Source organism: Castor canadensis, chromosome 11 (assembly GCF_047511655.1).
Source record: "Castor canadensis chromosome 11, mCasCan1.hap1v2, whole genome shotgun sequence".
Classification (NCBI taxonomy): Eukaryota; Metazoa; Chordata; class Mammalia; order Rodentia; family Castoridae; genus Castor; species Castor canadensis.
Genome location: NC_133396.1, coordinates 18435519 through 18456965, shown reverse-complemented (window position 1 = coordinate 18456965; position 21447 = coordinate 18435519). Strand labels below are relative to the sequence as shown.

The following is a 21447-nucleotide window of genomic DNA, read 5'->3' as shown; positions in this document are numbered from 1 at the left end:
CCAGGCTGTGTTCTTAAGCTCTGTGCCCTGCTCCTGGGAGTGAGGGAGGGCCCAGCTCAAGAGCAAATCTAAGTCTTGCCCAACCCACTGCCCCACCCACCTAGGAAGAAGCACTGGATTACCTCCTGGACTGTGTTGGAGGGTGGTGTCCTGACCTTCTTCAAGGACTCAAAGACCTCAGCTGCAGGTGGCCTGGTGAGGCCCATCCTGGAGCAGGAACCATCCCTTCTGCTCTTTGTCTGATCTACTTTGGGAAAGACCAGTCTGAGAGAGCAATGCCTAAGTGCCAAAGAAGCTGCACCTTGGCAGGAAAGGGGTGATGATGACAGAGTCACTGCTGGAGAAGCCCTTCCAGCCACCTGGGGGCTAGGGAGCAGTCCTTGAGAGTGGCCAGCTCCAGTCTGGAGGGCAGGGAGACTGGGGCCTGGTGCTCACAGGGACAGGAATGGGCCTGTTTTCTTTCCTTCCCTGGGTGGACAGGTGGCAGAGGACAAGCCAGTCAGCAGGCTCTAGGGCTAAGAAACACCAGGACCTTGGGGTTTCAGGAACCCTCGGGCCCCTTTCCCCAAGGGCTGTTGCCTAGCCACAACAGTGGCCTCAGCCTGTCCCTTAGGCTGGGGAGAGCCAGGGTGTTGTAGCAGACACATCTGGGCTGAAGGCTCCCCACTCCTCCTCTCTCTCCACAGAGGAACCCTTCCAAGCTCTCCACCCCTGAGTACACAGTGGAGCTGAAGGGGGCCTCTCTCTCCTGGGCCCCCAAAGAGAAATCCAGCAAGAAGAATGTGTTGGAGGTAAGTGGTGAGGGTGGGCAGGAGAGAGGAGCTTACTAATGGACTGGGACCCTCACTGCAGGCAAGCCCCAGAAAGGAGAACCTGGGAAGAACTTGGGACTGGAAATCTCAGGGCTCAAGGTCAAAGCTGTCCTAATCCCAGGTCCAGTGTTTCTGCCTGGCCATCATGGATTCTGCAGTTTCCTCTGAGTTAATAATCCTTGCCCCAGAGGGTGGGAAAAAGCAAGGTTTTTGGGAGATGAAACTGACGCCTACAATGGCCACCCTCCTTCCATCTGCTGGCCTAAGACAAATCAGGAGATTCTGTTCAGGCTACTTACTCTGATAGGCTGGGCCAGGAAAACGGCTCTCACTTGGCAGAGCCCAGCTTTCAGCTGGACTGGGTCCCCAGTAAACAAATCAGGGCAATGACAAGCTAGTCAGGCTCCCCCAGCAGGAAGAAAGAGAAGACAGGCAAGGTCCTCATAGTGCCACACCCTTTGCTGTAGCAGGGTTGTCTTGTTTTTAACAGTCCTTAACAGCTATAAGGCAAAGCACAACAAAAGCACAGGCAGTGAGCTGATAACATCCACAAAAAAAATCCAGAACGAGGAAAACAAGTTAGGGATGGCGTCAGGATGGATGATTAGGGAAGATGATTGACTCGTGCCAAGGTGGTTGTTGAGAGAAATTTAACTCCAGTTTTCCTGGCAGCAAAGGTGAAAAGAGGAACTCCATCAGTTACATGGCTCTTATTGCTGAAAACAATAACATAAAAACATCCTATCCAGATTTTCAGGGAATCAAAGCTAACCCTCAGCTTTTAAAAAAATTTCTAATAGACAGTTCTATGATCATGGGGTGTGGAGTGATGAGACCAGTGTCCTGCCAAAGAGCTCCATGGAGGTCAACGTAGGGATTTTAGGGCTGCTTTAGGTAGCATATTATGAAGAAAGCCAAAAGTGAAGCCTTGCATCCCAGCTCAGACAAAGCAGTTTTGCAAGGAATTGATGATTCACCAAGTTTCATTCTGTTCAAGAACTAAGGTATTCACAGATCAGGGTTGCAAAACCAGTTTCATTCATGAGCAACTCTTACCATTAGGTCTGGAGCCTTCTTGAGAATTCTAGAGCTTTCTTGAAACTTGGCAGGATAGAGTTCTGTGATCAACTAGCAATGTCTGCCATGCCATCAAATTGAGCAGGGACATTACATTGCTAGGTATGTTCCTTTCTGGACCTCAAGGGACAGCCTTCTAACTGTTCTCTGCAAAGGTCACCTCTCTGACCAAGCTTCTGATGAAAGTTTCAGAGGAGGCCTGTTTGAGTTGTCTTTTCTAGCAAAGCTAGGGAGGCAGAAAGCTGTTTGAGTAGATGGGAAGGCTGACGGGCCTGAGCAGAAGTCAGGGAGCCCTCCACCTCCTGGCTGGCTGGTGGTCATCCTCCCTCTACTCAGGGTGGTCTGTAGACCACTCCAGAATTTTCCTCAAGAGAGAGCTCCAAATTCTCTGTCCTCAAGGATGGACAGCTTTGTGGGGCCCAGGAAGCCCTCGCAGCACACTTTCCTCATCCTCCTAGAGTGACAGTCCCCAGAGGGCAGTCCTGGGGGCAGCTCAGCTTGCCTGTGCATTCAACAGGATAAATGCTTTATGAATTATATTGCTATGAGGGCTGGAGGGGTGGCTCAAATGGTACAGCACCTGCCTAGCAAGCACAAGGGCTTGAGTTCAAACCCCAGTACAAAAAAATATATAGAAGAAAAGAAAAAGAAATATTGTTTCATAACTAGACAACGTAGCTTTCAACTTTATTTTATTTTCATCTTCTTCAGCGCTGGGAATCAAACCCAGGGCCTTTTGTATGCCAGAAAAGCTCTCTGCCCCTGAGCTACACTCCCAACCTCCTTTTTGTCATTTTAAAAAGCAGTTTAAATAGTATTCAATTTGTAATTTTTAAAGGAAGGCAGCCAAAAGGCAGTCCTCTTGACTCTAGAAGTTGCTCCCTGCTGTCTGAGCCAGGTTCTGCTGTCTCTACCTCTCACTGCGTGGGGTTGGTGAGCAGTTCTGCAGCTGAGCACTTCCATTAGCCAGAGCCAGAGACCCATGAGGGAACCTTCCAAGTCAGCAAGGCTGCCAGTTCTGTGTCACAAAGCTTCCCTCTGGAGCTTTGGTTCATCTATGCTTCTTCATGATAGCTGTGAGAGGACTCACTGGCCAGGCTCAGATGTAGGGCAAGCTGGGGCAATGTTCCAAGCAGCTCAGTGTGTTTGGAATCAGCCATGGACCAGCCATGATCCAGTTTCAGATTCTCTCTCAGGTTTTCTTCATTGTTGTTCCAGCAGCCAGGGTCTCCCATGGGAAGTTTCTGTCACTTGCCTTTTTGCAGGCCAGTGCTCTGGGTGAGGCCTGCCATGCTCTGTGGCTCACAGGGAGACAGGATGGGGCCCTGCAGTTGACCCCTGCACAGCTGTACTCCTTCTCTTGCTGGCTGTGTGCCCAGGAGGAAGTTGCTAAAACTTTGTTCATCTGTAACAAATGCTGTCACCCGTGGCTTTAAATGAGGAGGAGGACTTGGATCTTTGCTCCATTAGGTTCTGAGTCCCTACGGTCAAGGATGGGTTACCTCCATCTCTGTACCCATCTTACCCGCTGTAGACCCAGGAACCAGAAATGACCCAGTAACTTGTGTCTTTCCAGCTGCGGAGCCGTGATGGCTCAGAGTACCTGATCCAGCATGACTCAGAGGCCATCATCAACACCTGGCACAAGGCCATCACCCTGGGCATTGAGGAGCTGGTAGGCAGAGCCTGGGCCTCCAGGGCTGGTGGGGAGGGGGCAGCCAGACATTGTATAGGGCAGCTGTGCCCACATGAGCCAGACTCCATGGCACCAGTACCATGGGTGAGGGACCTTCCCTGCAGGTATAGCCCCCTTATGGCTGGAATGGCAGGGAAGAAAGGCTCTTCCTTACACATATCACGCCAGCCCTAAGGAGGCCTTGCAGGAGTACTCTACCCAAGGGCTAGAACTTCCCCTGGGTAGTAACCTAGAGGATGTTCCCATTTCAAGGGAGGCAGAGGGAGAGGAAATACTCTGAGAACCAGCCTCAGGCTGGAAGAACAGGCTGAGACTAGAAGATAAAACTTAAAATGATTGAGTTCGGCAGGCTACTTTTTTGTCTTTTCTATTTTAATTTCTTATTAATATTTTTATCAGCATATCATAGTTGTACAGGGGGATGCACTGTGACATTTACATAAGTGCTTAGAATATACCTTAATTGGTTTCACCCCCTCCAACCTCCCTAATCTCCCCTCCTCCCTTCTTAGAACAATCTCAACAGGTTTCATTAGTCTATTTTCATACATGAATACAAACTACACCCATCATCTTCGCCCTCCTTTGCCCTTTCCTTATGCCTGCCCCTCTCCCACTGGTACCTACCCTCGGGTTTTTGTTTGGTTGGTTTGGTTTGGTTTTTTGCAAGTGCTCTATCACTTGAGCCATGCCCCATCTGTTTGTTTTTAGTTTGTTTTTCAGTCTCTCAATTTTACCCAGGTTGACCTGGACCTCCATCTTCCTGCTTCCATCTCCTGAGTAGCCAGGCTCATAGGCGTGAGCTACCACACCCAGCCTTTTTTGGGTGTGTGTTTGCCAAAGATATAACCCAGGGCTATTTGCATACTAGACAAGTGCTCTGCCACTGAGCTACATGCCCTGTTCCAGAAGTCCACCATTATCAGTTACATAAGTAGAGATAGGGCAGGGCCTCTCTGACAGTTATTTGCCTGGCAATAACACGGTGGTTTTTGACCATGATCTGTATTAAATCCAGATGCAGGAATCCAGATGCAAGGAGATTATGCTGGTGCAGTTAACAGTGCCCCAACTGGAATTGCACAACTGGGAGTCAGTCTAGTGGAGTGTATATAGCTGAGGACAATATGAGAAATGAGGACCAAAACTGGGGGGTGGTAGGGGTGGCTAGGATAAGAAAGGGTGGAAGAGAACAGAATGACTCTCCCACACCTTAAGGGCTCTGCAGTCAAGGAAGGTGAACGTTCTGATTCCCTGGAGGAGGTGAGGGAAGTTTACCCATTAAGGGAAGGGAGAACTCCGCCTGGGGGGCATATCCAGTCCATTCTGAGAGACCCCAGCTGGCCTCAGGCCCTGCCTCTCTGAGGCTGCTGATTCCAGTCTGCAGATCTTCCCCTGGGAGAGGAAAGTGAGATCAGCAGCGCAGACTTCGGGTCTAGTGAGCGCCTGGGAAACTGGCAAGAGGATGATGCGCGCCAGACTGCAGGTGTGTGGAGGTGGGGAAGAGGGAGAGCAGAGCATCCTGGAGTCTTATCTCTTGGGGGTGGGAGGTAATGCTCTGGTTGGGGACTGCCAGGCAAGCCCCAAGGCCACAGACCAACCGGATTCCCCTGTGGCAGCACTGAGCACCGCGAGCGTGGAGAGCGACTTGAGTAGGGTCCGGCATAAGCTCCGCAAGTTCCTACAGAGGAGGCCCACAATGCAGTCGCTACGGGAGAAGGGCTACATCAAAGGTATCCGTGGCTTGCCGGAGACTGGGCATAGGTGGCGCGGGACCAGGTGGCGCTGATGACCTTCTCTCCCAGACCAGGTGTTCGGCTGTGCACTGGCTGCCCTGTGTGAACGCGAGAGGAGCCCGGTGCCACGCTTTGTGCAGCAGTGCATCCGCACGGTCGAGGCTCGGGGTATGCACCACATGAGCTGAGCAAGGCTTCCGGTGTTCGGTGGCCTCCCTCCAACTCTAAAGCCGGGAGGTCCTTGGGTGGGCACAGGGTGGAGGGAGAGAGAACTGGAAGCCGGAGACAGAATCAGCAGGGGCTCTAGCCACCCCCCAGAGTCAGTATCTCCCTCTCCCCCCAGGGCTGGACATTGACGGGCTCTACCGCATCAGTGGAAACCTGGCCACCATCCAGAAGCTGCGCTATAAGGTGGACCACGGTGAGGCCTGACCCCAACCCCTGTCCCAGAGCCTGAAGGCATGATGCAGGGGTGCTGACCTCCCCTTGGTCCTCTCTTCCCCCTCCCTGGCCGCAGATGAGCGTCTGGACCTGGACGATGGGCGCTGGGAGGACGTCCACGTGATCACGGGCGCCCTGAAGCTCTTCTTCCGAGAGCTGCCTGAGCCCCTTTTCCCCTTCTCACACTTCAGCCAGTTCATCGCGGCCATCAGTGAGCAGCTGGGGAGAGGGAAGGGAGAGAGGACGGGGACGCTAGCAGACCCCTTCCACACTCTAAGCGGACCCCATCTCTGGCCCTTCCCTTGCGCAGAGCTGCAGGACCATGCCCAGCGCAGCCGCTGTGTGCGTGACCTGGTGCGCACCTTGCCCGCCCCCAACCTCGACACGCTGCGGGTGCTCTTCCAGCACCTGTGCAGGTGAGTAGGACAGCCTTCCCATGGTGGGAAGACGGTGGATCGTGGCTGAAGCACCCATGCCCGCCCTACCCCGTCCCCACTCCCAGCTCTGGGCGCTGATCCCACCTCACCCCTGCCCAGGGTGATCGAGCACGGGGAGCAGAACCGCATGTCGGTGCAGAGCGTGGCCATTGTGTTCGGGCCCACATTGCTGCGGCCTGAGACGGAGGAGACCACCGTGCCCATGACCATGGTGTTCCAGAACCAGGTGGTGGAGCTCATCCTGCAGCAGTGCTCGGAGATCTTCCCACCGCACTGACTGCGGAGCTGGGATGTGCAGCGGCGACCGTGGTCTGGCCACGCAGGTTGGTGGCTGGAGGCCATGAGGCTGGACTTTGTGAGAACCTCCGCCTCCCACAGTCCGCAGGCACAGTGATCGCTGCAGCCCTCGATTACGAGGGTATGGTGACCCCTGGTGGGGTCACAGTTTGCAAAATGTGATTTTTTTTTTCCTTCCCTGGTGTGTCCTGTTTCGGGTTCGTTAGGTTCTGCTCTTTATTACAGCGCCACCTACTGTTCAGGTCTGCGAATGTGAAGGGGGTGGGGGGATGAGCATTTGTTTTCGGGGACCACTGCTGGGAGGAGGAATTTGGAGAGGGGCTGCATCTGGCCCAGGCCTTCGCAGAGACCCCGTGAGTGCCAGCCCTGTGCAAGCCCCGTCCCAGTCAGGAAGCAGCTATTGACAATATCCCTGCCACTGACAAGGCAGGACTGACCCCTACTTCCAGCCCAGGCCACCCAACCTGCCTCCTTCTGCCTAAGGCATGACTGGCTCCTGCGCCATGTGGCTGACTGAGGACAGTTTCATCTGCTTTCTTGTTTGGAGTTCCTCACCTCTGCCCTCCCTGAACCACTCGTGTTCTGTGAAAGGGTTCTTCGCACCGACTAGATGTGTACCCAGGTCCTGCTACCTGGCATGCTCCTTTGCCACCGGCCATCCCATCTTACAGATGAGGAAAGGGAGGCTTGCAGAGGTGAAGTGGTTTATTCAGGGTCCAGGGAGTGATCTGATTCCCAGCAAAGCTCCTCCTACACCAGACAAAACCTCCGGTGTGGGGGGGGTACCAATCCTTTCAGCCCCCGCCTCCACCGCTGCAGTATGGGCCTATGGGCAGAGCAGAGAAGCTAAACTGGGCAAGTTCAGGGATGGCCTGGGGCCATCCCTGAAGGCAAAGAAGGAAACTAACCCAGCTGTTCTTTTTCTGGGAGGGGGACATAGCACTGGTCAGAGCCCCCATCCCTCTCAGAACCCTGGCTGTCACATGTACCTATCTGGTGCCTACTTTGCTGTGAAGAGCCGGGAGAGGCCTGTGAGGTGCGGAGAGGAAAAAACGGCCTTAGGAAAGGAGGGGTGAACCCGGGAGTGGATGGATCTCGACCCCCAGCCCCACCCACCCTCACTGATTCAACAGACAATAATAGCTAGTATTTATTGGGCATTCGCACCATGCCAGCATTTTATGTGGATTATCCCACTTGATCCTCACTGTCAATATTTATTGTGTGCCCTCATGTGCCAGGCACTGTGCTCTGGGGCAGGGGTACAGCACATGCATCTGCCCTGGTGGAGCTTAGGGTCCAGTGGAGGAGGCTGACCCAAGCCCTGCCCTGATGCTGTCAGAGCTGGGCAAGAGAACAAATGGAGGCCTCCTACTAGATGGCTGCATATTTAAAAGCTCTAAGTCAAGCTGACAACTGTTAAATAAAACATGTTCTATTCTCCTGCTTTGGGAAATGTACTTTGATAATGACCTGGAAGGCCAGATTCTAAACTTCTTTGACTTTTCTGAGGTCCATACCAGAGCGGGGTGGCACGAGAAGAGCTGGCCCTAGCCCTCAGCCTGCTCTGGATCTTCTACCCACAGAGCCTCCTACCCCAAGGAATGACCCATGTCCATGAGTGCATACTTCTGGTACCTCCTGCACCCAGCTGTCACTTGGCTATCACTGGTGACACATAAGGGCCCAGGGCTAGGGCACTGGGGCAGGGGCTTCTGGGGTTCCCGGTATTAGCATCTGGTCTAAAGGGAAAGTTCCGGCCTCCAAGAGGGCCCCATAGATTTTTCACCCTGTGGAGAGAGCCACAAACAGAGGGGGTCCTGCCTGGAGCCCTCTTCAGCAGGAGACCCACATGGGGGACCCTGTTGCTGGAGGCTGTGGACAGACATTTACCCATTGATAGCAGAGCAAGGAAGAAGCACAGGTGCTCTGCAGGCCTGCTGGGAGGGGGAGGGTAACTGCCCAAGGACCCACAGTTCCTCTGCAGAAGCTGCACTTGAGTGAGCAGCAATAAAGAGCTGACCAGGTGAGGAATTAAGGGAATGAAGAGTGTCTAGTTTGAAGGAACAGCAGGTGCAAAGGAAGGCTTGTGGAGAGAATAAAATCTGAGGGAAGCCTATCATGCTTGGGGCTCAGAAAGCCAGTGGGCACAGGTGATACTGGAGAGGCTGGCAAGAGACAGCATGCAGGACCCTCTAGACCACACTGAGTGGGGGGCATGGGCAGGGGGCTGTGGCAAGGACATTGGGTCATCAGGACAAGGAGCTGGAAGGTCCTGGGGTGAAGAAGTCTTAGGAAGTGTGAGCACCCCACCCCCACCATCCAGGCTTCCAAGTCTGCTGAGGCCTCTGGGGCCAAAAGCATAGCTACAAGCAGAGAAGTTCTAGAATCATCACATATTGTCCCCAGGAAAAGTGTCAGAAATCACCTGCCACCAAATGAGAAAACCAGAGGATGACACAGTAACTCACCAGAGGTCACACAGCAGATGCCTGGCCCAGAGTTTCACTTACAGTCTGGGAACCTACTGGTGTCCCAGTGGACATGTGAGGCTCAGCTACATGTCCCACACTGGGCCCAGGTGAGGGTGAGCACTGATATAGTTTGAATGAACTGGATTTTGTCTGAACACGCAAAGATGTGTAGAAACAGAAGCTGTCCTTTTGGAGCTCCATCTAGTTAGGGAAAGACATAGAAGGGGCAGTGGCACAGCTGACGGGGGTGGGGGCCTCTTCCCAACACCCCCCCCACAACAGTTGTTCTAAGACCTGCTGCCCAGCCTCTGCCCTGAGCTCCCCTAGAAAATATCATGGGGCCCAGCTGCTTGCTAACTCCAAGGGACATGCCCAGTGCTTGTGCGAGTGGACACGTGATCTGCTTGGTGTCCTCCTGGCATCCTTCACCCTCCCTTTCTCAGCTTCCCCCCTCTGTCTTCCCTGGACATGAAGACTCCCCAGGCTGTGCCCTCAGCCCACATACCTCCAAATCTCCATCACCAGCCCAGGTAGCGCTCTTCCAAGTCCCAAAGGAAAATGTCCACCAACTTGCAGGATGTCTTTGCATGATGGATGCCAGACACCTCAAGTGTACCCTGCGTGCTCTTCTTGGCCTCTGCTCACGTCTGCTCTGCACTCCACCTCAGCTCTCTTTTGTGCACCTTTCCCCCCAAACTTAGCTACCACTTGTGAATGTTCTTCCATTTCCAACCCAGCCTACCAGCTGAGGTCTGGCAGAGCATTTTCAAGGTCCCGCCATGCTGTACCCTGCATCACTACCTCACTCTTTTTCATGCCAGAGAACATCCCATCGCGTGGACATGCCACTTTTCTTTATCCACTCACCAACTGAAGGACATCTGAATTATATATCCTCTTTGGGGTCGTTATGAATACAGCTGCTGCAGACACTGGTGTGCAAGTTTTTTTGTGGGCACCAGGTCTTACTCAGCTGGGGCTGCCCCCACGAACACACAGGCTGGTGGCTTAATCAGCAGAGATGAAAGACTTCTCACAGATCTGGAGGCTGGAGGTTCAGTGTCAGGCCACAGCGTGGTGGGCTTGTGATGAGTGTCCTCTTTCTGGCTTGCAGATGGGCGCCTTCTTTCTGTGTCTTCAGATGACAGACAGATCGAGCTGCAGTCTCTACTCTTACAAGGACGCTAACCCTACCTCGTGACCTTACCGGAACCTAATCACTTCCCAAAGGCATCACACGGGGCTTAGGGCTTCCACACACAAAGCTGGGGATGGGAACATTCATTCGTGGCTCGTGTGATTCAAGTCTCTCGGGAACAAGCCCAGGAGTGGAAGTGCCGGCTCACACAGTGACTCTCCCTGTAGCCTGTGGAGGACCTGCTAGACCCTCTCCTACAGCGACAGTACCAGGTGACATTCCCGCCAGGTGTTCTCTCCCACTTTCTGTACCCACGGCTTCAGGTCTTTACTGTTCTCAAAGTCAGGTCCTCCTCCTGCCCTCCCCTCCACAGGTGGCCTCTGTCCCCAGCATCACACCCTGCCCCACGTCCTCCCTCACCTCCTGTCCCAGGTGCCTCAGTGCACACATCTACTCAGGGATTGGCAACCCCCCAAAAAATGATTTATTTTCCAGGAAATACCCACATTCGCTGTCCAGGCTTCTCTCTTGCATGTCTTGGGCTGATGTTCCCTGGAAGCAAAAGCAGGAGGCCAACTGGGTGCATTCAGGACTAGCACCTGGGGAGGATGAAGGCTGAAATACCACATTAGGTCTCAGCGGATCTCCACACAGCTCCCCCTCCCCCGCCTCCCCCCACCACTCTGGAAGCTCTGAGAGAGCCTCAGTGTTGTTCACATATGACAAGGGACCAGGCCTTCACAGCACATTACTGACCAGTCAGTTGACCAGGCTTCGAGGGAGTCCAGCCTCCTGGGTCCCCCAAGGCTGGATGTTCTTTTACTGTCAGCCTCAGCGGAGCACCTGGTGCAGAAAGGGAGCTGGCAAATTTCCTTTGTAAAGGGAGGAAAACTCCCGGCCCTGCTGGGAAAACGGAATGTCATCCTGCACCTCCCACCTGTGCCGCTAGGTGGCGACGACTAGGGAGATCATATGGCCAGCTCTATTTTTTCCAAAAACAGAAAAGTGGTTTGTTTGTTTGTTTGTTTTTGCTTTTTTTCTGGTACTGGGGCTTGAACTCAGGGTTTTGAGCTTGCTACACAGGTGCTCTACCACTTAAGTCACACCTCCAGCCCCTAACATTTTATTTGGAAAGAAGTTGCAGGTAGACAGCTGTCACCCAGCTTCCTCCTGGTGACATCTTATGTAACCACAGTGAACAATCAAACCTGGAAAGCAATAAGGCACCACACACCCTGGTAGACTACAGAGCTTACCTGAGATCACTGGTCTTTGCAGGCACTCATTTTCGTTCGTCTTTGTGGAGAACCCATGACATTTTATCACAGGCACAGATTAGCATAGCCACCGACAGTCAAAACACCAAATGGTTCCATCACCTCAAAGGAAATTGCTGGTGTAGCTCTGTGGTAGAGTGCTTGCTTAGCATGTGCAAAGTCCCTGGATTCAGAGAGAGAGAGACACAGAGAGAGACAGAGACAGAGAGAGAGACAACGAATCACTCCCAGCTGTGGGTGAAAGATGGAGGGAGACACATCAGATCAATCAGAAAGCTTCTGGTGTCCAGGTACATACTACAAGCCAGACTTCCATCCTGGCAGAGCCCACTCTCTGCTGCCTGGAATTGGCCCAAACATTTTCAGGAAATGCTGGTTCAGGGTCTGTAGTTAAGGGATTTGGGGACTTTTGAAGCAGAGTTGCTAACAGGGGGCGTCAGAGGCCTTTCACTCAGGGTTTGTTTCCAAAGATCCACCAGGATGAGACAGGGAAAGGCCTGACTGGGAGGAGGTAGGCTAGGATCAGGCAGAAAGAGGCCCTCAGTCAGCCTGGGGCTCCCCTGTAGAAGTGGCTCTAGTTCCAGTGGGCCTTGGCACCTCCACCTGCCCATCCTCCCCTGCTCCCATTTCAAGACCTTGGACTGCATACTCTCCCCTCTTTGCTCCACACTCTATGGTCTTCTCTCACACGCCCATCTGCAGGACTCCTTCCAGGTGCCCCCTTCCCTCAGGGTCTTCAGCGTGCTTTCCCAGTGTGGGTCTGACCTTTGTGTAGGACACTGAGTGAGCCCTTGCCCTGGACTGGCACCTGCTAACCCTGGGGAGCCAGAAGGGAAGCCCTACCACGGCATCCTAGGGTGGTGGGATGTCGTGCCTCTGGACCTTGCCCACTTGGTGGCATGCTACTGAGCGCAGGCACTCTCCTCAAAGCCTGCACTGCCCTCCTCGTCTACAGAATTCATGCCTCCCCCAACACAGGATCTTCCCCACATCCCCCACTCCTCACCCCCTGGCTTGCTCCGCCCACTGTGCCAGCCTCCCTGCACACTTGCATCCAGCACACACCATGAAGGTGCTCACCTCCACAACCTTGCTCCAGCTGTTTCCTGTGTCTGCTGTCTCTGTCCCATTCTCTACTGTCCTGCCCTCTCCTCCACGAAGCCTTCCTCACTGCCTAGCACATAGGAGAGCAACTTCACAATAGAATCTTGCTCATGAAGCTTTCCTAAATTGTTTGTAATCCACATGCTTATCTTCCCCAGAGACTGCTCGTTCATCTCTGTTTGTTTGTTTGTTTGTTTGTATGTGTGTGTGATGTTGGATGCTAGGCAAGCATTCTACCACTGAGTCATGCCACCAGTCCTTGCTCACCTCTGATTGCTCAGAGCCTGGCACACTAAAGGTCTGATAAATGAATGAAAGTGTCAGTTGTCAGATCTTTGAAACCCTCTTCCTGTGACCTGCTTCAGCTCCCTTCCCCTCCATAATCACTCCATCATGGGTTTCTTTGTGGGTTGGATTTCTGGGCAGCCACTCCTCTCCCTGCCACCCCCAGATGCTGGCCTGCCACCCTCCCTCTGCTTTGCTCTCTCTGCCCCTCTCCCTGGGCAGGCTTACCTTCCCAGACAGCTCTAACTGCTGTCCTTAGGCTGCCAGGCCCCAAGACCACCAGCAGCCCTGGTCCCTGAGCCTGTACATAACTCCACCACTTCCTCTTTGCCTGCTTGTCTCTGCCTTCCCCAGTCTGTCTTTCCCACAAACACTCAGCTCCATCAGAGCAGGAGTCTTTCTGTATGACAGACTGCTGCACCCTGGCACCACACGTGCTTGGTCGATATTTGTAAAATGAATGAATGATTGAATGACACTGTCTCTGAGGTCCTGTGGACACTTCAGTTTCAACAGATCCCATGTTGATTCCACCATCTCCTCCCTCCCCTCAGTGATCTTCTCCTGTCTTCTCCTCTCCCCTCCCAGTCTCCCAACTTAGAAATCCCAGAGTTGAAACTATTCTAAGAGGGGAGATAAAGGAGAATGATGGAGGGGGTGAATTTGACTAAGATATATTGTAGGCACTTTTGTAAATGTCACAGTGTACCCCAGTACAACAATAATACGATAATAAAGAGACCAAATCAAAGAAGGAAATCCCAGAATTGCCCCAGAGGTTTCCCTATCTTCTCTTACATGAACCAAACACCATGTCACCCAGATTCTCCCTATTTTTTCAGTCCCCACTCCACCCAGTCCTCCTAGTTTAGACCCTGTGGCCTCACCACCTGGACTTCCTCGTCTGCTCCTAATTTGCTCTGTCCACTTGACGCCTGACCAGTTTTCCTCAACTGTCAATCTCATTGTGTCAGCCCCTTCTAAAAACCCATACAATTTTATTTCCCAAAGTGAGAGAGTCATGAAACAGGTGGCGCATAACATAGGCTCAAGTGTGCCAAAGGTACAACTGGGGTGACAATGAACATGGAGAGCAAGATAAGAAGCTGTTTCTTAGCCAGACGCAGTGGTTCATGCTTGTAATCCTAGCTACTCAGGAGGTAGAGATTGAAAGTGTTGTAGTTCAAAGCCAGCCCAGTCAAAAAGTTAGCAAGACCTCATCTCAACCTAAAAGCTGGGTGTGATGGTGTTTGCCTGTGTGCCAGCTACACGAGAAGTGTGAATAGCAGGATCGCAGTACAGGCCAGCCTGGACATAAAGGGAGACCTTATTCCAAAAACAATCTGGGCTGGGGGTGTGGCTCAAGTGGTAGAACACCTGCCTATCAAGCACAAGGCTCTGAGCTCAAACCCCAGTGGTGCCAAAGAAGAAGGAGTTGTGTCTTTTCTCTGTGCAGAAACCCAGGTTTCCAGGGTTCTTCTCGCCTTTTTCACTTGCTAATCTCTCCTTTTCCCATGGATAGGGACTCCAGCCACAGGTGCCAGCTAGCAGGATAGCTAGCTAGAATGTAAAGGTAACGTCACCTTATTTTTATTCTATTTATTTTGCCATTACCTGTGCAAGAAGAGAAGGGAATCAGACACTCTGGTTGTTGGGGGTTTATTCCTACGAATAAACATAAGGAGGTAAAAACTTCAATAATGAAAGTTATAAAGCACTGAAGAAATGAAAGCAGGCAGTAGAACATGGAAAGACTCTTCATGATCCTGCATCACCAGGATCAATACTGTGAAAATGGCTGTGCTACTGAAAGTAATCTGCAAAGTCAACACAGTTACCATCAAAATCCCAATGTAATTTTTCACAGAAACAGAAAACTCAATCCTCAAACTCATATGGCAAAAGTAATCCTGACCCAAAACAACACGCTGGAGGTATCACAATACCAGACTTCAAATTGTACTACAGAGCTATTATAACAAAAATAGCATGGTACACAAAAACAGACACGGAGAGCTATGGAAGAGAAGATCCAAAAATAAACCCACACAGCTACAGCCGTATGATTTTTGACAACGGAGCCAAAAACATTCACTGGAGAAAAGACAGGCTCTTCAACAAATGGTGTTAGGAAAACTGGATATCCCCATGTAGAAAAATGAAACTAGACCTACATCTCTCACTCTTACAAATATCAATTCAAAATGGATAAAAAATATTAATGTAAGACCAGAAACTTTGAAAGTACTATGGGAAAACTCTTGAATACTTTCCGAATAGGATTCCAATTACCCAGGAAGTAAATGAAATAATTGACAAATGAAATTTCATCAAATTAAAAAGTCTGTGCACATCAAAGGAAACAATTACTAGAATCAAGAGACAACCCACAAAATGGGAGAAAAATTTTGCCAGCTATTCATTGAATAAAGGATTAATATCCAGAACAGACAAAGAGCTCAAAAACTAAACAACAAAAGAACAATTAACCCAAATAACATGGAAAGTGAACTGAACAGACAGGTCTCAGAAGGAGAAATGGCTAATATATGAAGAAATGTTCAATATTCTTTGCCATAAAGGAAATGCAAAGCAGAACTCTTCTGAGATTCCATCTCACCCCCATCAGATTGGCAAATCATCAAGAGAACAAACAACAACAAATGCTGGCCAGAACATGGCAAAAAGAAACCCTCATACATTGCTGATGGGAATGGAAATTAGGACAACCACTATGAGAATCGGTATGGCAGTTTCTCAGAAAACTGAAAAGAGAATTATCATATATGATCCTATCCTATTCCTGGGCAAATACCTGAAGGAGTGTAAGCCAACATACAAGAGAGGACTGTACAGCCATGTTTATCACAGCACTATTCACAATAAGCAATGTATGCAATCAACTTAGGTCCCCAATGACTGAAGAATGGATAAAAATAAAATGTGGTACATATACACAGTGGAGTATTATTCAGCCACAAGAATGAAATTATATTGTCTGCACGAAAATGGAAGGAGCTGGAGATCAGAATGTTGAATTAGATAAGCTGAGTTCAAACACCAAGTAGTGCACATTTTCAATCATATATGCAATCTAGACCTAAAATGATGGTGGTGATGATGATAAAAATAGTGGGGCATGAGAGTACATGCAAGACTGCCTAAGAGGGTTGGGGGAAAGCAACAGGAGAGGAAAGGAAAAAGGAGAGGGTGCTGGAGGGTGAAACGGTCAAAGAATATTATAATATACATGAAGATAGCATGAAGAAACTCACTAAATACTGTTTGCAGACAGGGTAGAGAGGGGAGTTAAAAGAATATAACAGGGTGAACTTGATCAAGTACATTCTACACATCTATAGAAATATCACAATGAAACCTCTTTGTACAATTAATGTAAGCTAATAAAAATAAAATTCTTTAAAGGGAAGAAAAGAGGGAAAAGAAAGAGCAACAGAGGGGGTGAATATAACCAAGGTACGTTATATGCATGTGTAGAAATATTATCACCGTGAAACCTCTGTACAATTAATACATGCTAATAAAAATATTTTAAATGGTTTTCATGCAATATTCCCAATCTGCATAATCACTATAACCTATCCTCTCAAAATCTAATTGTATTTAAAGATGTCCTGACCATTACTGCTATTATTTTTGCCTGCAGATTAAATTTAAGGTGTGAAAAAAACTGAGACATTTAAACAATGGCCATGGTTAAGTAGGAGTTAAACAGTCAGAGGCTACAGAAATTATAATTCCAGTTCCCTAAAAGAATCATCTCAACAAGCCTGCTTAAAGTACTTTGTGTTTATGTGCAAGTTTATGCCTACTATAAATATTTCTACAATTCTTTTCTGTTCCCAACTACTTGAGGGAAGCCTGAAAAAGAATTTGAAATATTTTTGATGCTGGCCTAGCTTGAATGTACTAGCATTTGAGTTGCCTGTCAACATCCTGCAACGTACTCTGGGCACAATTTGCACAAACAACACACCTTACGTGTTCCACTAAACAAAGCCACTGAATTTGCTCTGTAGATGGCAATGAAGCTGTTAAACCTCCAGTGTTTCAGACCCACGTGGCCAGACTGGAATTTCTTCTCTAAATGAGATGAAGATTTAATCTGGTCAATTTCCCATCTCCTGAGAGGCTTATGTCACTATGTGATGTGATATGTCCAAAGGAGGCAAAGAAACCTGTATTATGTGTATCAAATCCAGTTCTTGAATATGCTAAGAAACTGTGATAACACTTTAAAAAGAAACCTACCACAGATTGCAAAATCATTTATTAATTTATCATTTCTGACGAGTTCAGGCTTTCAAAGAATGAGAAGTCAGGTGTGCCGTGGGCTATTCGTGATGCAAGTTGCTGCCACTCAAGAATTTTCTGAGTTTTTTGTTGAGAGCAATAAAATTTCATCACATCCAAATTCACATTTTTTAATTTACTTGTGGCTCTTACCAGATTTATTTTGGGAATGTCAAGTTTTTTAGAAAAAAACTTACACTAAATTTCCAAATTGCTTCATTTTGGTTTTAAGATGAGCTCAGCTAAGATGAAAAAGAGATCAACCAGTGAAACAGGAGGATAACAAGGATGATGTTAAAAGTCATTATTAATTTATGGCAAATTTTAGACTTGTTTCTTTATACACCAAGGTGAAATACCTTCTTAACAGACTTATTCGTGTGTGTGTGTGTGTGTGTGTGTGTGTGTGTTTAAAGGTACTACATCCTAATAGCCTGTTAAATTTCTTCCCAACTCCTCAGATTGACACAATGTAAGTAACTATGGAAATCATAGAAGAACATGCTTGTTAGTGTGAAAATATGAGACACTTCTTTGTGGGAGTAGAGCTGTTGGGACTGTAATCACTAAATGAATCAGCCATGAAGAGATGTTGAAATAATTTGAGCACAGGAAGTGTGCCAACATCACTCTGGAGGTACAAAATATATACATTTAAAAAGAATAAGAATAAGTAGTCCTGGGTTCAATACGCAGCACCACAAAAAAAAAATTGTAAGTGAAAAGGTACTGGTACGTGTTTTGTATGCTGACCTCTGATTGAATAAATAAGGAAACAAGAAAACAAATGAAGAATGGCGCTGTGATGCCATGAATTATTAAGGCTGCTGCTGTGCTACAAAGAGCAAGGAAGTTGTTTGTGTGTCTCTTCTTCTTCTTAATATTATGTTGGCTTTAGTCTTGAGGGCTTTTTTTTTTTTCGTTTTGGCTGATCTGGGGTTGGTTTTAGTCTTGAATCTTTAAAAAAGGAATTGGGTAGACTGTAATGATTACCATCTGTTTGTTACTTGAATACAAAGAATATTCTAAGTTCTGTTAGGGACAAAATGTGAATGAATCTGGACTCTGAACTTACACATTATGCAGCCATTGACATAAACCATCAGTTAAGTAATCAGTTAAACCCAGCTAATACCCCCAAATGGCATGGATTATTCAATTATGGTGAAGAGCTCCTTTGACTTCCTGGGAAGAAATGCTTAAATTCAGTCCTCAAAAAATATTAGAATGATACAAATTCTTTGTACAAGGAAAACTTCAATGCAACAAATCCCAATCCAACAGTAATAAACGTTTTGACTTTAAAGAGGTCAGAAGGGGTCTGGGGATATATATAGCTCAGTGACAGAGATCTTGCCTAACGTGCAGGAGGCCCGGGGTTTGATACTCAGCACTACAAAAAAAAAAAAAAGTGGCAGAGGTGAGTAACATGTGATAGCAACAGGTAACATTTTCCTGAATTTCTTCTTTGCAAAATGCTCAAGAGATCTGATTATAAATTGTAAAATATTAAATGAAGGAGACCAAAACAAAAGATAATCAGATTATAATTGTCATGTGATTCTAACTGATGTCATTATGTCTATAATTTTTGTTTCCATTTTCTCTGCTTTCATGTTCACCAGAAAGAAAGGCTTAGCAAGTACTCATCTCTAATCACTCTGTATCCACTTGCACTTTCCATGTACCGTGGCAAATCTGGACTGAGTTTCTTCTCCAAGCTAGCACAATACAACCGTGGTCCCTATGGCACAGAGTACCTGGATCTTTAAAAAACACTATTTACTTTAATAGCAATTCACGATAACCATCTTCTACCAAGGACACACCAAAAAACATACAATGTATTATCTCTCATTTAATAAACAACCCCTTATGAGAAAAGTAGTTTAATAATTTATATTTTACAGATTAGAAAACTGACTTGTACAAAATTCACAGCTAGTTAAATAGTAGGGTCAATATTCACCCCTGCTCTAATTCCAAACCCTGTTAATTTCACCTTCTCTAATTAAACAATTAGAAACATACACATCCATAAAAATCATCGTAAGACCTTCTAAATAATGTACACACAAAATTGTATTATTTATTGGGATTTGTCTTAAACCTCTGTTGCCTTTACTACTAGGACAGACCTAGTAGTAGACTAGCTTGCATCTACAACCCATAGTATTAAGAGATATAAGTAATATAGAAAGATAAAGCTAGATGGAAGTGGACTTGCCCAAGACCTGAGTGCTGACTGCCGCCTTCCTCCTACCTGTTTCAGCCCCAGCCTCCACCCTGCCTGAGGGCTGGCACTCAGAAGCCACCAACACAAGGGAACTCTTGTTGAAAACTCCCTCACCTTCCAACAACTCTGCCCCATGAAAATCTCTTTACAAAAGACAAGACTTCAAGACCCAAAGAATTCATTTTAAGCATAATTTATTTTATCACCACAGAAACCGTTTCTAGCTGCTTTTACAACTTTTGTTCACTTTAAAATATACAACTATATGATGTTTTGTTATACAAATAATATTCGTTCTTTAAAAAAAAATGGACAAGGAAGAAAATTAGAGGAAATGGTGAAAAGTCTTCCAACATCTAATGATTTATCGCCATGGCTTTCACGTTCTTCCTATATATAGATTTTTAAAATTTCCATAGCCATACTGGAGATTTAATTTACTATCTTTCTTACAAGTGTCAGGGTGTATTTTCATGAACGTTTTTCCATATTCACCCTAAGCAGTGATTCAAAAGATTATTTAATAGTCTACTACTTGAATGTATTGTATCAGTGATCGTTGAATCATTTCCCCTAAAACTGGACATAAAGGAGCCTCCTAATATTTTTACTATTAGAAGTAAACAGCAATGCGTAGGTTTTTCTACCGTGTAAAAATCTTCTTCCATATTTGAGATTACTTCCTTCAGGTAGGTTCTCAGAGGCAAATCTGCTGGGTCAGAGAACAAAACTACGGGTCGTGAGCCTGGTGATGACAAACTATTTCAGAGATGCCCATGCACCCACCAACAGGCTGAAATTTAACAGAGGAAATTCAAAACCCAGGACCAAAAGTCAGACTACATCAGGAACTCCAGGCTGGATATACAATTGGAAAACTTAAATCTGAAGAGCCAGGGAAAGGTCTAGTTACCTCCCAGGCAGGGGGAGGAGTCTCCCCATCTCCCCTTCTTTTTCTTTCTTTTTTTTATTAATTTTATCATTTTTACATTTACTCACATTGTTGGGCCACCTCCCCTTCTCTCATTAGCACCTCCCTAGATTTTCACTAGCACAAACAACAGGGTTTAAAAGCATCTGGGTTGGCTGCCTGTTTATGATTGAATTAGAATGATCTCCATTTTAGTGAAGCTCTATATAAACTGAAAAGTAAAAGTATTCAATGAGAAAATTTGACCTGTAGAAATTTGGAGATTATAGCAAATAACAAATACCATGAAATATGCTTATTTCAAATCAGTTTTTTTTTCCAGAAAATATCCCATAGCAAAGAAGATCATTTCCATTCTTTCACTCTATTTTCTCTCCCTGTAGCAACTAGGGTTAATGGTGGGTTGGTAAAATGTAAGCACGTATAAGAAAGCAAGCATACAGTTGTTATGATGCTGAAAATAAGTAGAATATAGTCAGCAATGATAATAACATAAAAATTATTTCTCCCCTGACTACACTAGAAGATACAAAGAAGTATCACAAAAAGGCAAAAAGCAGACATGAAAATTAAATTTCTGCTTAATCATCCTTTTGCAGAGAAAAAGATGAGTACTTTATTTATGTGCAAGGCAACATCATCTTTTAATAGCTATGGGACACATTACCATTACCCTGCTGCCTCACTGCTGGAGAAACAGGATTACTGGCCTAAGAGAGAAGAGCTTAAACTGATTAGTCAAGTAGGCAGTCCTAGGGCAACTATTCCAGAAAGACACAGCCCAGCGCTCTTTGAGCCAATACCCTGCAGAGGAAGAACCCAAACATGAGTTACTCTGTCCAGGACCTGAGACTGCAATTTATAAGGTTTTAATCCTCCATCTTCAGAGTAGACTCCAAATGACAGACGTCAGACTTAGGTTAGCTCCAAACACAGCTTATGTTCTACAAAGCTAGTTCAGAATGACCACTGTTCATCCACTCGTTTATTGGCAGACCATCAACGCTACTTAAGTAACCACCATATTAGGTGGTGTGTACACAGCAATGGAAGACTCAGAGCCTGCCTGCAGGAGCTCAGTTGATGTAATTCAATATTCTGCCTAAGAAGAACCCTAAATGTATGTGACTCAGAACAAAACAGTATCATAAATTTCTCAATCCTGCATCCTGGTGTGTTGGGATGGATTTAT

At 47.4% G+C, this 21447-nt stretch overlaps 1 protein-coding gene and 2 long non-coding RNA genes across 12 annotated transcripts in view; 1 reads left to right on the top strand and 2 right to left on the bottom strand.

Moving 5' to 3' along the window:
- LOC109694421 (rho GTPase-activating protein 27) overlaps window positions 1-6673 on the top strand; it is a 28347-nt gene extending 21674 nt beyond the window's left edge. For 5 of the 8 annotated variants that reach the window (XM_074045641.1, XM_074045640.1, XM_074045639.1 and 2 more), the window contains 10 exons: window positions 105-195; window positions 687-791; window positions 3466-3564; window positions 4966-5071; window positions 5205-5318; window positions 5391-5489; window positions 5665-5742; window positions 5839-5973; window positions 6073-6178; window positions 6299-6673. In XM_074045641.1, coding sequence (XP_073901742.1) covers window positions 105-195; window positions 687-791; window positions 3466-3564; window positions 4966-5071; window positions 5205-5318; window positions 5391-5489; window positions 5665-5742; window positions 5839-5973; window positions 6073-6178; window positions 6299-6476 — 1111 coding nt within the window. In that variant the 3' untranslated portion in view covers window positions 6477-6673. Of the gene's footprint in view, window positions 1-104; window positions 196-686; window positions 792-3465; window positions 3565-4965; window positions 5072-5173; window positions 5319-5390; window positions 5490-5664; window positions 5743-5838; window positions 5974-6072; window positions 6179-6298 lie in introns of all 8 variants that reach the window. The other 3 variants (XM_074045645.1, XM_074045646.1, XM_074045642.1) reach the window with 2 other exon arrangements.
- LOC109676013 (uncharacterized) overlaps window positions 1-21447 on the bottom strand; it is a 355135-nt gene that overhangs the window by 93274 nt on the left and 240414 nt on the right. The gene's annotated exons all lie outside the window — the stretch shown is intronic.
- Window positions 2565-21447, bottom strand: part of LOC141413712 (uncharacterized) — a 41058-nt gene continuing 22175 nt past the window's right edge. The window contains exons 2-7 of one of the 2 annotated variants that reach the window (XR_012438533.1): window positions 11365-11548; window positions 10615-10660; window positions 9838-10105; window positions 8968-9171; window positions 5802-5981; window positions 2565-5561 (exon numbers count right to left, since the gene is read on the bottom strand). This is a non-coding gene — a long non-coding RNA (uncharacterized lncRNA). Of the gene's footprint in view, window positions 5982-8967; window positions 9172-9837; window positions 10106-10614; window positions 10661-11364; window positions 11549-21447 lie in introns of both variants that reach the window. The other variant, XR_012438532.1, reaches the window with a different exon arrangement.